We start from the raw sequence: 19,107 nt of genomic DNA, 5'->3' as shown, positions 1-19,107 counted from the left end.
GAAAGCTAAACCAGTTCCACACCACTGAAGTTGCAGCATTTTTACAAACCAATTCTGGTTCATCCGTTTCATTCAACGATCCGCTTTCGCCCTCGTCATTCACCGTCGCCTTTTTTGCCATGTGCGTATGAAAACAAAGGCACTGAGCATGCGCGTTTTACCCATATTCTATCGCGATATTTGATTTTCTTGTCGTTGCCCAACATTATACCGGTATTAGCGTGAACGGTATGATATGGCTCAGCCCTACTAAGTAGCACAGAAAATGTCTATATACAATAAACATACTGGTAATTTTTTGCATATCGTGTGCGATTTTGCACACACTTTACCAATTAACAGTGCATGCATACATTAAATCTTCCTAAGAAATGAATAACTTTGGAAAACTTTATGCCAGGGGAGGGGGAAACAGGGACCAATAATAATAATAATACTACTAATAATAAAAATAATGGTTGTGAAAAACACTTGAGAGACGAGAGCTTGTCTCAGTCAATCATCTTAAGGATGATACAACGAAACAATGTTGCTGTATTTTTCACTACATCCATTAACTAAAATTAAAATCCGAAAGTCCATTAAATTACTTCCAAAGTTGGGACCAGAGGGAATAGAGATTTCAGTGCAAACACAGAGGTTGCACTCTCAACAACTTTGCAAGCGATGATGAAATAACTAGCTGCTAAAATATTAACAAACACTCCCAACATTCAAAAGCTACCCTTCAGTATGCAAGTTTATCCTGTGTAATCAATATCTTCCACATTTCCAACTCCCATGTCGGCTGTTCAAAAGTGATGATACTGTTGAAACACGGCACACTGTGTTTTCTTAATTTCTTGCCCTTTTGTGTTCAGGAGCGCAAAAATGTCACATTTTTTATTTAATGCACTATGGAGACATGCAACCTTTCGCTCTGCACTGAAATCTCTTCTCTTTTGGGGGGAGGGGGTGTCAAACTGTTTATGCAGCTTCACATTAATTTGCATTTTCTGTATTTTAATGTTATTTAGAAAATGATTGCTACTGTAGAAATTTACCAGCTTCACCTATGTTTTTTATTTTAAGCATAATGAGGATTTCTGCTGGGAGTAAAGCAGATTCCCCAGCACACATGAAGCACTGAAAAAGAAATAGCATTGAGGTGACAGTGACAACTTTCCACCTTAAGGGTGTCCACATCCACATTGTGTCAAGAATTATACACAGCAAGAAAGTTCACTAAGCTTAAAGGAAACAAACTCGGATATCACATGCACAGCACCCTGGTGTCACAGACAGAACAGACGGTTCTTCTCAAGCTACTTACTGAAGTCGCCTGTAAGGAAGAGGGCTTCTGCAGCTGGAGCCCATTCTTTAAAATACAGGCTGTTGTCAGGCCTTCGCTGCACACCGAAGGTATTATAACTGCGTGTGAACTGGTCAAAGCCTCCCTCAGCCTCTTCCAGCAGGAAAAGTTGCTTCTGTAGCAACTCATACCTTCAAAGCACAGAGAACACATAAAAACATGCATGAATGAAAGTCCTCCAGTTAATGTACCATTTGATGATTATATCTGATATTATACAGTATATTATGCTGAATAGATTTCAGGAATTCTGCACAGAATAACTTGCAACTGATTTTTCCTCCCATTGCATCAAGCTGTCTCCTCTGCTTCTACTTCAGCGGGCATGTTCCCTTTTTTTCTCCACACTAACTTTCTCTGGATCGAATCGGCTGTGGATTTATAATAAATCTGAGGTTAATTCTTTAAAAACTTACTGATTTATCTCATTTGGGTTTTCTTTTAAAATATTTTTCATTTTTATTAATGTTTACTCTCTGTAAGTGGAAGAATTACCGTTGTGTAACTTTCAAAATATGCAATAAAATCATTCTTGCGAAATTCATCACTGTGCAGTTATTATTTTTTATTTAACTGTGTATTCATGTATATATTTATCTAATTATTTTTTAGTTAGCTGTGTAACTGTGCACTAACCATGAGTAGCTCTCCTAATTTCTGCTAATTGTATTTTGAAAGGTACCATACAAAGGCTTTCTATTTCATTCTAGTGTCATAATTTACATATAAATAAAAACAAAACAAACAGAATATCAGATATTATTTTATAAACATTTTCCAAGTTATATAAAGTAAAAGATCATTTGAAATTACATTGATTCAATTATTTACTTTTAAGTAGAGCAACACAAGAGCAAGGGCATGTAAACACACACAAATTAAGCACCAAATTATAAAATCAAAATCATACATAATTTCCTTAGGGATTGATAAAGTGTTCTGATTCTGATTCAGGTATGAGAAAATGAAGTCCCTCTGCTGTACTCTGTCGATGTTCAAAAATTCTTCTAAAAACAATCACAGTCAGAAGGTTTCACCATTCATTTGTGTTGTTCTACGCTAGATCATAGATCATAACTGTTAAAACATTCTCTTATGCACTTCATGCATGTATCGATATGCATATGAAAGTCGTCCATAGAAGATATATTTGGGGGGAGGGACCCAAAAAACAAGCACATTCAGCGGCTCATAATATTTCTGTGCTCACAAGGTTCCAAGGTCTACCCTCAGGATGCAAACCTGCCTCATAGCATCAAGAATGTGTGACTACAGACATATCCTGAGAGATAAACCTGTCCGTTACCTTCAACTGCAAAGGACAGACTAACTACTTTGCAATTTATCTCACTTAAGTTCCAGCAGCCAAGCCGGTGTCCATATCAGATCCCCTCCCGGTAAAGAAAGCCTCTTGCAACCAGCAGAGTTAAGTGCACTCCCTCCCCTATAGCCCTGAAGCCAAGCTCAGACTGGCCTATGAATGCCCTGGGGCTAGTGATGATGGGCTGAAGTAACAGCGCCATTTCTCAGCAGCTGCTCCCTGTGTTGAGCATAGTGGGTACAGACAGTGGTTGCCAAATGTAAACCTTTTAAGTCCAACGAACGCTGCCACATGCTTCCTTTGCCATTTTGTCACAGTTTCAAGAATATACTGAGAAAATGGACAAAGGATGGATTCACACTGTGGCAGTGCTTCAGTGCCACAGTATTAGAAGGCATGAAAGTCATGTCTGTTATCATTACTAATGGGTTCAAGGAGGTTGGAGCAGAGGGACTCAAGAGCCAAAATCCAGTAGTGTATGAATGCAGTCATCTTTTACATTGGTTCTACTTCAGATAAAAGATAGTGAGTTTGGTTGGATGGGTTAAAGGTACAGCAAAAACAAATGTTACTCTTATCAAATATAAATCAAACACATGCAGTATATCTCTCCTTTCCGCCCTGTGCATTTATCTAAAAATTGAGTTTGGATTAAGTTGTTAACTCTCCTCACCTCAATCCTCACACTGGCTTTATATTTCCATAAATATCCAAATGTTTTACATTAGTTGCAAATTCTACAGATTACTACAGTACTGGACTGCACATGGTATCCATAGTCAAAATTTGTCTGCGAAACATTCTACCATCTCCACCCACTTTTCTTCACTGTTAGCCATGAAGTCCTGAAGCTAGCAGATCAGAATCATGACTGCAAAACTAGCGGTCTCCCCACAACTTCTCTCTTCCTTCTTACATTCCCTGAAAACTAGATTATTTGTCAGACAATGAAAATATGTGTGTATTTTATATTTTCAATTGTAGTCAGATGTTTAACCTCCTAGGACCTGGCGTCCACATATGTGGACATCACATTTTGGGTTATTTAGACCAAAATACTCAATCTTGCTCTACAAGGGCCTGATATCCACTTACGAGGACATTATACTGCAACTGTTCTATCGAAATTTTAAATGAATATCTCATATGTGGCTCTCATTTTTCTTAGAAACAAAAATTAGGTTAAAAAAAATAAAAAAAATTTTTTAAAAAAATCGGGTAGTTCTTCGTTTTTACATTCATCAGGTCCCAATATGCCCAAATATCACAGAGAAATTAAAAATGCATGCCAAGGAAGAGTTCGGGTCTTAGGAGGTTAAAAAATATAATCATTATGCAATGTGATATATCTTATTAGTACTTGATCTCTTTGCATATTAAGAGCCATAAACCCAAATAATGCCGTTCTTAGCCCTTTGACCACAGTGGAAAGAAGCTGTACACTGTTAATATGCCCAAACTAACAAATTCTATATAATATTTAGTGAAGCTTAAAGTATGATATGAAAGAACACTGTTTACTAATCCACTCCTTTTACATAATGCTGGAGTCCATTATCAATACCAAAATATTGATTATGGACTAAGAGAGATGAGACAGACCTCTGGTACATGGCTGAATTTTATAACAGGCTTCTCTATAGTGCAAAGCAATATTTCAGTTTCCGAGAGATACACCGCTGCTCATTTTGAGGTAGCAAACCACTAGAGACACTACTAATCCCTGTTGCTTGAAATTACAAAAGTGTTTTGTCCCGTCTCCCATTCAGTGGTAATAGAGCAGTGGGAGATTATAGATGTGAAGAACAGATTTCTGTCCTGGATCTCTTATCTTTTGGTTTAGATAACTTCTCTATCTACAAAGATATTGGAAAAGAAAAATATCCTGTGGCACAATTGAGAGATCACACTTACTGCAACACCACTTCATACAACAAAATTCTCATCCCCATGTCAGATAACTGACAGTTTTAGACAGAAAACACATTTTCACTTAAAATATCAAGTTGGCCAAATATTCCTTAAAGGCTATAAGTTTGGTTCAAACTGCAAAGGCAGAATATTCATTCATCAATGTTTGTTTAGAAAGTAACTATGTTGTTGCTATGTACAACTGCATAAGGACATCATAAGAATGATGTTATTTTTGTACAAGATGAGCAAATATGGATTAATTTAGAATATATGATATATGCATATCTGCGGGATATACATGGTTTAATTAACAGCAGGCATCTGTACCTAGTAGTCTTGTAGTAGTCTTCATTGGCTTTATTAAATTGCCTGCAACTTTAGAGGACTAACTGGTCACAACCAAAGTGAGTTCTAGGTATTAATCCATAACTTCATCAATCATTCATACCTAATAATGACTCCGGACACAAAGAAAAGATCAGTCAGAACCTTATGTTTAATACATTTCTGTAAATCAAATGTAATGTTTTAGAGTTATGTTCTCACTCTCACTGTCTTGGGAGGTGGTACTGACATAATGTTGCTGACAATCAGTTGACTTGGATGGTGATCACAGCCCTCCGGGGTATTCTAGGCTACAAAAGCTTGTCAAAATAAACAGCCAAGCTTTTACTTAAATCTCATGTGGTGTCAGTCCTCTTGGTTTATGTTTTGGTAGTTTCTATTCAATACTAAAAATCTGCATTTTCCTTTTCAGGCTTTTTTTTAACATTATTGTGCACATGGGTGTTTTACACTTTATTGGTAATTACCCCAAGTACCAAAGTACAGCAACCGACGCCAATAAACACTTAATAGTATCATTAATTAAATAAGGTCTCGCTACACATGGACAGAACTTTGTGCTTATGAAGTCATAAATTAGTAAAACTACTGTATGGCATTAATTTTATGTGTCCCTCAAATACACTGAGGTACCACTTCCTTTATGCAAGGCTGTGATTTCAAACAGTAAAAATAAAGTAAAAATATTTGCTCTTTTTCTCAAAGTTACATGCTGAGACCATGAGGACAAGAGGGAAAACGTAGACCTTTGGATAAAGCTCTGCTGAAAGCAAGACCAAAGTCCAGAAGGCACAAAAGGAAGCTAATGAGCTGGCAACAGCTCTATTGAAAATCAGAGTTAGGGTTTAGCAGGTGCTTGAGAAGGTAAGCCAGAAAAGAGCTCACCATTGAGAAATCTGAGGCTCAAATATCGTCCAAGAAAGCAGACCAGCTGGAGACACTCTCCTGAATACGAGAAATGGGGCTCAGAAACAGCTGGAAAAACTTGACTTCAACTCTGAAGCACACAGAGAAGCAGTGGAGAATCGATCATCTCCAGTGGGAGAAGATCTTCCCTCCTCTGGGCCACAAAAGAAACAAACTCTGCAGGAGACTGAAGTGGAGTAGGCAAAAAAGCAGAGCAGCATGACGTCGAGATTGGATAATCCGAAGACAAAAAGACCACAAAGAAAAGTTGAATAGTCAAGCTCTTCCCATGCCCAGCAGCAGGAATGGATGCCAACTAGAATTTCTCTCTTGGGAGCTGGGCAGGAGGGTCTCTTTGGAGATTTTGTCACATTTATATTAAGTTACAAAACTTGGGCTTGGTTGAAAACCTTTTTCAAGGAGCTGTTGTTCATCTTAACACACTTATACTTTACCATGGCACCTTTCTTTTGATTCTAGTGTCAAATGCCATTTTTTCAGTGCAACTGTACAATGACAGTTCATTTTGAAATTAAGAAAATGAACCAAGTTCAAAGAAATATCTTAGCGGTTAAAGTAAGAAAGAAATTAATAAAGCATTTAAACAAGACAGCTTAAAACAACAGGCTTTGGTAGTAGGGTTTTTCTTGCCTTGGAAAACGCACGACGGTGAGCACAATCAGTACGTTTTACTTTATCTGACAGAAATCAACACAGTTTCACAGTGTTCACAGTGACAATGCTAATTTGTTAATGTTACAAGGTCTAATGTCGACCACACAACCATCTATTTTTGTGTTTTGTTGTGCTAATGAGCAGTTAACTCAAAGTACATGTGAGGGTCACCTTCACTTGATTAGACATTGCACAAACCTTTATCTTGCCTCAAAGCTCTAATTATAAAAGCATAACAATGCAGAATTTTCTTTCTGGTGTTGACCAGAAACATAATAATGATAACCAGCAGACTTTACCTAGTCTTCATTATATATATCAAATTGACCTTATGGAATGTCCTTAATGAATCTACTAACTACAATAATTGGATTATAATTGGAATCATGTGTTCATGTAGTTTCATGGCTGAGCCTGATTGTGCGTGTAGAAAAATTCTGAAACTAAGGATAAATTATTTGTTCTCCTCTCTTCTCTCTGTCTCCCCAATCATGATGGAGTAGATGGAAATAGTTCTCTGAATCATCTGTTAAAGAGCCTGATGGCCAAAGTGAAGGCCTCGGCGATGTGCATTTGTCACTACATCTCATGACAGAGCAGAATCGTGATTCTTCCATTGCCTCCTCGTATGACCTTGCTGTGCCCGAGGACGAGGTTGCAAAAAAAGCATCTGATTATTTTTGTAAATATGGCATCACTGCTGGACACTGCTGTCTGTGTCCATGCAAGAATGAATGAATGGAACATTATAGCTCAGGTCATGTTCAGATTAGTGAAGACTTGGGTGAAGACAGTCATCTTCTCATTTCTGGCACGAAGGAAGTGGTTCAGGAGTTGCTTGGCTCGAATCCAGTATGTGTGTGCGGCCTCTCAAACTGCTACAAAGAACCACAAAGTATTCTTAATCACGTCGTTGCTGTTCTGAACTTCACCAGGTGCGCAAGTTGGGAAAGAAAAATGTGTCTACAGCACAGATGATGATGAAAGGTTGGACTGACAAAAAAAAGCGCCAAAGCCAGACAATTTGAAACAGCAGATAAAGTGTCAGTTTTCTTGCCCAATTCTTTTCCAGTCTGCATGGGTGTTACAGCAGGCCCTATGCTGTGAACGGATTTAGATTATCACCACATCGGATTAGCTGTGTTGAAGCAGACAATGTCACGTGAATAAGTTAAAACCATATCATTACCGAGAGAAGACTGTGTCTGATTCAAACTCTTGTCAAAAATAGTAAAGCTGCCTTGATGTTGTCCTCTGCTGCACTTTTGCTGTGTCGTAATCGGGTGTTGACATTTCCTTTGCTGCAACCATGTAGTTTTCCTGCATTTCTGGACTTTAGTAGTGAGGAGGTGGACTGCTTGAAACTTGTAGTACACATCCGATCAAATCCCAGTGAATACAGGTGTCTTTAGATCAGACAGTGAATCATTGACCATGTTTAATTTATTATTATCATTATTATTATTTTTAGATTTTTGTTGTGTGTTTGTTTCCCTGAGGTAAGTTTTACCCTCTCAAAAGAGATAATAGCTACTGTAACTAAAATACGGGTCAATCCTTTAAAGAGGGTTGGTGAAGATGCATGCATGAGGCCGCCTACAGGGAGGAGGTGGATCGTCTGGCTGAGTGGTGCGACAGAAACAACCTGCTGCTTAACACCGAGAAGACCAAGGAGCTCATCGTGGACTACAGGAGGAATGCTGACCCACATCCACCCATCCACATTAAGGGGACGGCTGTGGAGCGTGTGAGCAGCTTCAAGTTCCTGGGAGTCCACATCTCCGAGGATCTCACCTGGACGACCAACTGCTCCAAGCTGGTCAAGAAGGCTCACCAGCGCCTCTTCTTCTTGAGGACTCTGAGGAAGAACCACCTGTCCTCAGACATCCTGGTGAACTTCTATCGCTGCACCATCGAGAGCATCCTGACCAACTGTATAACAGTCTGGTACGGGAACTGCTCTGCCTCGGACCGGAAGGCGTTGCAGAGGGTCGTGAAAACTGCCCAGCGCATCGCCGGAGCACCACTTCCTGCCATAAAAGACATCTACAGGAAGCGGTGTCTGAAAAGGGCTGGGAAAATCATCAAAGACCCCAGTCACCCATCACATGGACTCTTCACCCTCCTGCCCTCTGGGAGGCGCTACAGGAGCCTCCGGACTAAGACCACCAGGTACCGGAACAGCTTCTTCCCCACAGCTGTCAGACTCCTGAACTCTGCCTCCTGACATCTGACCCACGTTAAACATGGACTGAACATACACACACCCACAATGGACAACTGTACCCTCAAACACACAATAATAACATGGACTGAACCACCACTCACAACCACTAGCACTTTATATAGCCTCTGTAGAAACTATCTACACCCTCACTTATCTTAACTGCACTACTGTATAGCTCTGTGTAAATAATCATTCTGTACATTCAATAATTTTTAATCCTACAACCGTTTACAACTTGCATAGTTCCCATTTCTGTATAGCTGTATATCTCAGATTTTTTTAAAGTTATTTATTTCATATTCTGTATAGTTTTTCATATTTATATCCTGTTCATAGTCTGTACATAGCTTGTACTCACTGCAGCCTGTACATACTTATAGTTATAGAATATTCACAACATACTTCATACCGTGTACATTATAACATACCATAATAGACCCATTTCTGTAATATACTTACATATCTATACTATTGCTAATATATATTGTAATATATCTATATCACTAAAGCACTTCTGGATGGATGCAAACTGCATTTCGTTGCCCTGTACCTGTGCATGTGCAATGACAATAAAGTTGAATTCTAATTCTAATCCTAATTCTGAGAAGGACTAATCATGTATCAGTTCAGTTCTTTATTTTCTGATGTGACAACCCAAACTCATATCTGCAACATGACATTCATGCCGGACACACTCCTCCTGCATGAATGTCACAGCATTCATCTCGTCTCCTGGCTGATAACTCTGAGTGGGTGTGGCTGTTTCTGTATAGGTGGCCAGTTGTGTCACAAAAGTTCAACTGTTACCCTCGTCCTTAAAATGGAAGAACATGCAGACAGTGTTGAATTGGCTTTGCAGCTTTTGTGACCAGGCCAGACATCCTGAAAGTCTATTCCATGCGCAAGTGACTCCCAAAGTGAAGTATATCTACATTTGTGAAACAAAATGCTTTCAAAGAGTATACAGTCATGCCCTTTCATGTGCTCTAAACACCTGCCACATTTCAAAGAATGAGCAACACATTTTTGGCATGAATGCAAAGCATACCTAAAATGATACTGTTATGTACCTAATGTTGTAGAATAAGCACGCTGGATGGCTGAGGGCTGACGGCTGGTTGAGTCAAGCAACAGTGGTACATCTGAGAAAAATAAACACAAAAGGCAATCAAGATATTTCTAGCGGCCTCCTCCAAGAGTAAGATTTAGTCCTTTTTGGAGGATGGTAGCTCTAACTGAAGTTTCTTTAAGAACTTCTGTTGCTGCTCCACTCACTTATTCCTCTGTTTGAGAGCATTAAAGCCCTCCTGAGTTGCACACCCATGTGTGCTGTGCCATTATTTTCACTGGCATTCTGGTGCAGTCCTGTTGCAAGATCGCACTGATGAGGTGATGCACCACTGAAAAGTAGGTTGTCATGTTGACTTTGGCTCTTAAATAATGCGTTGGATGTTGTTTTTACAGTCCTCTAATGCTGAAGACAGTGGTGTTGAATAATGGGTAATGCAACCCTGTAATTCAACACTTAAGGCTGAAGAAGTTCCACACGCCTCAATTAACTGGCACATTTAAGAAGTGGGAAGACACCTCTCCTGTGCTAGCAATGGATTTTGCTTAAGCTGCCTTTTATTAATTTTGTTTATTAATTATTAGTTCAGATGGGAATTATGGACAGTCTTGCTTTCAGTCTAGATTTCATTAGTTTTGCTTTTTGTTATTAATTTAGGGGTAAGGTCTAACCCTAACAGTCCAATGCATGGCTGGTTCAAGGTCTTCCCTTTTATCCCCCCCCCCCGAGCTGGTGCTTCCATCTTCTTTATTTGCGTTTGATTTTTGCAAGTAAATATTTTTTGTCTGATTAAAAATTCTCTGCAGCAACTTTGTGGCATCTCATGTGTCGTGTTCCTTTAAGCCATGGATTCGGGGACTATAAAAGTGGTGTTATTTTGATATCTTAACCAAATCAAAGTCCCAGTTTAATATTTTCCGTCTGATTACAAAGCACGTCTTGAAATTCTCTCCACAGATGAGCTGAACTCTGCACCCTTTTCACACACTCACTGTTATACAATTGGACATCTAAATTTAGAGTGAGTGTTAAGGTCTGTTGTGTTGTGTATGACTGATGGTGACAGCTGAAGCACAGAAGTGTCAAGAAAGTCTGCAATAGCCTGGAGAAAGAGAAGAATAAGCTTTTCTGCTTTTTATCTTCGCTCACATAAAAAAGGGGCTTCCATACAGGCCAGGAGCAAGGTGACTTTCAACTAATGTCATTAACGTTCTTCTAGTGAAGCATTAATGGGGCTAAAGAGAGACCTGAACATTTGCTCAGAAGTTGATTGATGAAAGCAAAATTCCTCTGTTTAACTCACATCTTTGTCGACCCTCAGGCAAAGACAATAAATGCTTCCGAAGCCACTTTCAAAGAAGGTACATAAAACATCAATTTAATTTAAAACAACAGGCAGTGTTCCAAATCTTCTCTAGCCTTTCTTCTAATAATTCTTATTAACCAACCAAGTGTGCATGTTATCCCCTTTTCCAGCTTTAACTCCTCCTTTACATTTCCCCCAGTCAGAGCATCTGCATTCATAGTCATCCCTTCAAAGTCAATAATTAGCTTTTCTGTAAATATATTACATCACCATCACAAGCAGAAAACTGAGAATTATTCCTTTTACTTTGAGAAGAGTTCTGATGACATACGCAAATCTGTGCAGTACTAAGGAGCATTCCCAATACTCCCTACTTTCATTTGATCCAATTTAAGAGATGCATAGGGCCCAGAGCTGCAAAATCCTAGCAGCACTTCCTACAGACTTGCGCAACAGGAAGAGTAAATAATGAACGATATCAACACGGCACTGCTCACTGGGGCTGTAACCTGCGTGCAATATCAACGGCTGTTTTCACAATCAATCTGAAACTAGCATCCTGATAAAATGAGAGCTGCCTGCAACCACAGAATAACTAATTAGAATGGCAGACCTGCAAAATCTACTGGAGTCATTTCAACTGTGCACAGTATCTGTCTTGAACCACAGTTCAACAAACCACAGCCTGAGCAGCCTTGAGCAATGACATCACAGTGAAATCTAAAGCATCAGCCTCTGTGGTCATAGGTCTCTTTCTGATAAGCCAGCTAAATTCTTAGTACTGGGACACAGCGTGACACCACAGCCTGAGAAAGCTCCTGATTTCTGTGCCTGCGTTCATGATACGGTGTTTGGACTCTGGGCCTTAGAACACCAGGGGCTTATCAAGAATTAACCTTCACACAGCAGCGATCCTATATGTAAAATAATTTATGTGCAACTTTCATCAGCGGGACAGGTGTTTGAGACACGTCTAGGGCTCGGTGAAGCCTAAAAATCCCAAGCTGTGTCTGAGATGGAGCTGACACGCTCATCTCTCTGCAAGGCTAGAGCCCTGCTTACATGCTTGAAATACAAAGCAGGCGGTCCCTTACCTGCCACATTAGAAACCAGATTTGACATGGTAATGAAAATTGATAAAACTATATAGCCCCTAAGCAGAGTTTTAAAGCTTAGTTTCAGGCTCTGACCCTGCGGTGAGCAGAAATGATAGCAATCTGAGCTGTAGATCATCATCACCATTTGGCAGTAAGTTAAAAAAAGAACATAAGCGTGACTCCCCCCCCCCTTTTTTTTTTAAATGACTGAAATGAGCCTAATGCCGTCACACCTATAAAACAGTTCATGCTATGATCATCATTGTGTAATATTCTCTCATTCTGCAGGGCTTTATTGTTTTTACAAAATCCATCCCTTCTTTGAAATCTGGTCGGATTATCAGGTTAAAAACACGTGAAAAATAAAAGGGACATTTAAGTAGCAAGCAGAAAGATTGCACAATTTATTGACTTACAGTGTCTATTTACTGTTGGAGGTTCATGTACATGAGGTCAGTGCATGTACCAATGAAGGACAAGGTTTTGTTTCCCCCTTTTACCATCTCGTGTAAAGTGCTCCAGAAATGCAAACTTTTATTCTTTTCAACTGAGGTTTGTTTTAAATGTCACAATAAGCAAACAGTCGTTCTATAAATCCCTGTAATTTTCACTGTGTTCCCTTTCCCTTGGGTGATAAAAGTGACAGAATAAACAAAACTAGCAGTCTCTAATTAGAAAAGAAAAATGACATTAATTAGCTGAACTTTAACTTGAGCTAATTAAAGTTGAACAAATTAATCTGTTTTAGGATTTGTCAAAACTTTCCACTGATTTTTTTTTTTTTTTTGTTAAATCATAAGCATATGACTCAGTGTGGCCTGGTCATAAAACTCTAGGAGTCTTCTTCTTTGTGCATTTCAAGTAACATGATCTAAACTGCTACTCAATTCATTAACCCACACACACTTTATACATTTACAAATACCACGCACACACACAAAGGCGAGTTCTGAAGTCGTGCATTCATACTTATATATGTCCGGAGTTCAAGTCTAAGCTGGAGAAGAACATCATGCAACATAGCATAACCTAGTCCACTTTGCATGAAGGGTAACTCGTATTGTAGAACCTTTAACCCTGATAAACAAACCACTAGCTGCAGCAGCATCTTTTCTAGCCACAAGCCTCCTACGTTGCAGAGCTACTAAAGGCGGGATACTAAGACGGAGAAAGAAAAAAAAAAAACACTGTTATGAAGAGCAAGGCCAACAGAAAGAAAAAGCTGCCCTGAAGATGCTGGACCCACTAAACAACAAGCACGCATCTGACAGCATCACCTCAGGAAGCAACGTGGATGTCAGCTGACTGAGAAATACGTGCCTGCTCTCGAAGTATCACGCACAGGAAGTTAGGAGACGACTTGCCCTTTCTCAGCAACTTGTCATGTAAAACGAAGAGTTTCTGGTAGCGGTTCATTATTTTTGCATAAGCCGAACACCTCTTATCTCCTATGAACGCGTTTTATTCGGCTGACTGGGAGGAGAAAATGGGGGGCGGGGGTGTAAAGCTACTGCGCACGGGTGGGAAACGTAGCTCTATGCGACCTCTATTCGCCTGAAGTGTCAAACCTGAAGACGAGGTTGTGTTGTAAACAACGGTTTTTTTCTAGTGTGTGTATGTTTTTAATTCAAGACACGAATGCCACTGCGAGCGTGGGTCTTGCTCGCTTGCCTGGGGACTGGTTTTGGCGACAAGCTGTTTACAAAACCGCCGTTTGAGCCGTGCTTTACCTCCTCCTGAAGTCCTTTTCGTACGGTTTGAGGTAGGGATCCATTTGGAGAAGGCAGCTGAACTCAGGAATTGTAACATTATCTCCCAGGTCTGCCATGGTTTCTCCAGACCAAGCCAATCGAGCACCGACTGCTGCTAGCCGACCGGACGGACTGACAGCTAAAGAACAGAGAGCAGGCATGCACTGTGCGCGAGGCTTTAGTATCCGGAGACAACAGCGAATCAGGGTGCCGCATGCCAAGCCCGTCCCATCACAACGTGCTGTGTTCCAGCAGGTCAGAGAGGAGACAGCTAAACTGTGCAGTGCTGTAGTGTAACTTTAAGGTAACAGCACAGGAAGCATCTGGCGCGTCAGAAGAAAATGAGGATGTTGTATACACATGAGCAGCTTTGTAGGCTGTGGGTTTGCCTGAGTTTGTGGCTCAAAAGAAATTCCATCTGCACAGATGTTGAAACATGTGGTAGTCAATTGTTGGATTCACTGTTAGCCTAGAATTACTGTTACTTGGCTGATAGTATCCTGACATGTAGCCCACTGGCTGTACTTTTATCCTCACTAAATGTGGACATTTATTGTCATAAATGATCTTTCCAGAGGCTGCCACTGGCATCTATAACTAACAGGAATTGGCCAACAACTGTGTATTTGAAACAGGTTTAGCAGTCAGCTCCCAGTAACTCCTGTCTACAAGCTGTTGCAGGCAAATGTCACATTTTCCTTCACTCTCATTATCGTCCAAGTCTGTCTCGAGAATTACTGGCTAATATGATAAATATGTTTTTGTAGAGCAGCCACCAGGCTGCAATTTTTCATGAAAAATAAATTGTTTTTGTCTGTGTGTTTGTTCAATTTGCTAGCCACATTAATTTTCCACAGTGTACAGTCCTGGCTCATTTTGGACACTTAGTGAGTCTTTCACTTAAAACAGGAAAACATAAATTTCACAGATGTATCCCAATTATGCTCACTGCCTTTTTATGTCTCGAAAGAAACAAACTCTTTTGATTTGAACACTCCCTTGACTTAATCTTGCAGTTCACAAAGGATATTTTAAGTCTGTCTACTGGTAATGTCTGACAATAAAATCCACTTGTTCTTTGTTATGTCCAAGTCTTTAATGTGGGGTGCAATGAACAGCTCTCTCGGGGCCACTACTGGAGTGTTAGGCCATTTTTAGTTTTTTGTGATATGTTTTTTTTCTTTCATTATGAAAATAATTTCTTAGTGACATGTATCAGTTAAATGCAGTATTATTTCACAATTAAACATGATTTCCCTCAATTTTTGGAGGCTTTGTAAATTAAAATGCTGTGCAGTGAGCCATGCTTATAAAAACGCAGATGAAAATGCATTGCTGTGTGAAAACTTTTTTCTGTACATAACTTCATGGTAAAAGTGCAGCTTTGCATATATATATAAGTGACCTGCCAATCTTCAGTATGCGCTTCTGCATTTCATTTAAAGAGATCCCATGGTAAAAGCACATAAGCATTAGTGTATGTGAGGTGGTGGTTGAGGAGAATGTTAGGTGTTGCTGAACTCCATTGTAATGCAGTGAATGTATGCTTTTCTACAGATTCAGTATCTACTTCACCTGCACTTACTCCTGTCTTGAAGCTATCTTTCTAAAATGCAGAGCTCACACTGTTTTGATCTAATTGTGGCCTCAATAAGTTTTAGCCCAAGCTACTTCACTGAAGTGGCAGAACTAAGTTGAACTCAAGAAGGATAACCTTGCAATAATTTAGATTAAATCCCTGTTGGAAAAGGCTGATAAATATGCACGCCGACTGAAGAAATGGCACAGGTCTTGAAAGCGTTGTCCTTGTCACAAAATAAAACTGTCCCAGCTAAAGGTCATAAAGCGAGTGTCATTCTAAAGAGCCATCTGTTGGTAATAGATGGAACAAGTGTGTTGCCGTCCACCCCAGAAGGTTATGCCAATAAATGTTGTCTCTTTGATTCATAGCTAAATAACACATGTTTATAGGTATCTATGGAAAGACACTTGACTCAGTGATAAAAAAACAGACAAAAAAATATCATTTAGCTGACAGATCTTAACTTGGCAACCTGGAGCAAGTAGTTGCAACCAGTATATGTGCACAACATCATAATACTTCATATTACAAAAATAGTTTGTTGTCTTAAGTCAAACATTGTTTTTAGCTGTAATGGGTTATTATTTTTTCATTTCCCACAATACCAAAAATGGCATTTGTTTTGCCTGCAGATTTCACAAACATAATCATTTATTCTGCAAAGTTCGCAACATTGTTTGTCTATGTTTTTTTGACCGTGACAAGAAACTAATGTAAGCCATCTGAGATTGGAATATTTTGTTCGATAACATCAAGATTAATGGAGATCTAACAAAAACAACAGAAAATAGCACTAAGATAGAAATACTAACTGATCTAAATGGGCATAAGCACAAATTTGGATCTAACTTGCAACAGCAGATTGTATTCCATGGTACTGTGAAAAGTTCCTGATTTTTTTATTTTTTGCATATTTGTCACACTTAAATGTTTAAGATTATTAAATAACTTTTAATATTAGACGCAGATAACCATAGTAATACAAAATACTGTTTTTGAACGAGGATTTCATTTATAAAGGGGGAAAAGGTATCCAAACCTACCTCAATCTTCGTGACAAAGCAATTGGCTAATAACTGGTTGTGCTACGCTTGGCAACAAGAACTGCAATCAAGCTTTTGATTGGCAATGAATCTTTCACATTGCTGTGAAAGAATTTTGCTCCACTCTGCTTTGCAAAACAGCCATATTGGAGGGTATCTGAACAAGGCCGTGCCATGCCAATAGGACTGGTAAATGGTAAATGGTCTGATATGGTGCTTTTCTACAGTACTTGAGCACTCACTGCTTTACTACATGCCTCATTCACTCATTCATACAAGCACTGTTTTTCTATGTGTTTTCTAACATTCATCAGAGAGCAGATTGGGGTTCAGTATCTTGCCCAAGGATACTTTGGCACGCAGACTGGAGTACCATGGGACCTAACCGTCACCCTTCTGATTAGTAAATGACTTGCTCTGCCTACTCAGGTACAGCGACCCCTTTAAGTCCAGACTACTACACTGCTCCAAAATCTTCATTTTGTTTTTGGTTTTTTAGCCATTCAGGTGTGATTCAGATAATTGTCCCTGCTGCATAACCAAAATGTGCTTGAGCTCCAGGGCACAAACTAATGGCCAAATATTCTCCTTCAGCTTTCCTAGTAGAAAGCAGAATTCATGGTTCAAATAATTCTGACAAGTTTTCTGGGTCCTAAAGCAAGAAAGCAGCCTCAGCGCTCTTCATCTTGGGACTCATCAGGATGATTTTTGCAAATGTGAGACAAACCTTTATGTTTTTTTGGTCATCAGTGGTTTTTACTTTGACACTTTTCTGAGGATGCCATTTTTGTCGAGCCTCTTTCTTATTGTTGAATCAAGTACCTTAAACGAGGCAAGTGAGGCCTTCTTTAAATGCTGTTCTGGGCCTTTTGTGACCTCCTGGACTATCTTCAGTGCTCTCTTGGAGTAATTTTGGTAGCCTGGCCACGCCATGGCAGGTTCACCACTGTTCCATGTTTTCTCCTTTTGTGGATAAGGACTCAGCATATCCCAAAGACTTAGTAATGGCTTTATAACTCTTTCCAAACAAATAGATGCCATTTACTTTTTTTCTTAGGTATTCTTGAGTTTTTTAGATAGTGAAGTGTTGCTTTTTGAGATCTTTTAGCCCGCTTTACTTTGTCAGGCAGGTTCTAGTTACATGATTTCTTTGTTTGTGAAATTGAACTTAACTTTCCAAAAATGTGGTTAATCACAATAATTCCTGATTTAACAATTACTTACTACTACAAGTAGGTTTGGTGAGCTTTTTTTTTTTTTAACTTAATACAAAAATCTTTATCTGGTCTAATATTAAAATGTGTTTGATGATCTTAAACATGTAGCTGTGACCAATATACAAACAAATGTAAGAAATCAGAAACACAAAACATCCCATTCTTGCTATTAAAGTTAAGGCCTTATAAGCATGTTTTTACTCTGTCTACAACCTGAGGATGCTTGGTTAAAGGGAGCTTTATGGATCCTCTATTCCCCTTTGATCAGTCAAAATTAATCTGATGAGTTGATGAGCTCATCTGATGAGTTTATGCATCACAAATAGCACTGCAGATTTCTGAGAAAACGCTACCTTCCATCCTGCCTCTCTTCTGGCCCAAATTTCACCCCAAGAAAATATTATTTAACTTTCCCAAGACACTTGTAACAACTCTGGGTAGTTTTAATTTATTCATTATGAAGAATTCAATTGACATCTGAAGACAAAACCCTAAATATTCTTGGGTTTTGAGCATTTCTTCCTGAGCTATATGTTCCTCTGCAGAAGCATATTGAACCAGAAAGACATCACATCAGAGATTCAGAACACAACTGAAATGCCAGCTCTGTGTGACTTAATAGAAGCTGACACAAACAACCTTCTCATTCAACTAAATTGACGTGACTACGCAAGCATGCTACACTGATATCATTTGCAATGAAAAAACACAATTAGTCTTTCAAAACCTATAATTATTCATCAAAGCATTATAGTGCCTCCAAGCTGAGAGAATTACTTTGCAGGGTGTTCAACCAATATAAGACACATCCAGGGCAAAAATTATAGCTGTTAGAAGATAGAGAATTGAGCAGGGATGACACAGAATGCTAAGACTTTATTTCTAAAAGCATGGCTTTGAGAAACAATAGAAAAAAGTAGAGAAGCTGAAACGTTTTATAAACAAACAAAATGTATAAGGAGAACATCCAGGCGAAGAAACCACTGACTCGAGGAAAAAATATGTAAATTATTTTAAGTGCATCTCACAGAAACAGAAAAACCTATTCAGAGGTCTTCAGTCCTTTTTTGTATATGACAATTCACCCTCGTAAAGATTTTTTTTATAAAATAGTGCAAAATATTAAATTTTGATCAAAAGTTCCTTTGTTCAAAACATATACATATAGATTTATAGGTGAAATGTCTTATTTCATTTGCAGCTCATGTAACAGACATGACCACCTCATATGGAAATACTAAATCACATCCAATGATTGTAATGGTCATGAAAATAAACAGCACTGACAAAGCTCATGAGCACA

At 39.0% G+C, this 19,107-nt stretch overlaps 1 protein-coding gene across 1 annotated transcript in view; it reads right to left on the bottom strand.

The window, feature by feature from the left end:
* The window catches only part of gbe1b (glucan (1,4-alpha-), branching enzyme 1b), a 96,151-nt gene extending 81,922 nt beyond the window's left edge, over nt 1-14,229 (bottom strand). Inside the window, exons 1-2 of the mRNA XM_005926491.3 lie at nt 13,942-14,229; nt 1,313-1,482 (exon numbers count right to left, since the gene is read on the bottom strand). Of these exons, the coding sequence (XP_005926553.1) occupies nt 1,313-1,482; nt 13,942-14,123 (352 nt within the window). The 5' untranslated portion in view covers nt 14,124-14,229. The remainder of the gene's footprint in view (nt 1-1,312; nt 1,483-13,941) is intronic.
* Between the last annotated feature and the right edge of the window lie 4,878 nt (nt 14,230-19,107).

The sequence above is a fragment of the Haplochromis burtoni genome, unplaced genomic scaffold (assembly GCF_018398535.1).
Source record: "Haplochromis burtoni strain Fernald_Lab_line unplaced genomic scaffold, NCSU_Asbu1 Contig_36, whole genome shotgun sequence".
NCBI classification, from domain to species: domain Eukaryota; kingdom Metazoa; phylum Chordata; class Actinopteri; order Cichliformes; family Cichlidae; genus Haplochromis; species Haplochromis burtoni.
The sequence above is the reverse complement of the archived record's forward strand: the minus strand, read 5'-3'. Positions and strand labels throughout refer to the sequence as shown.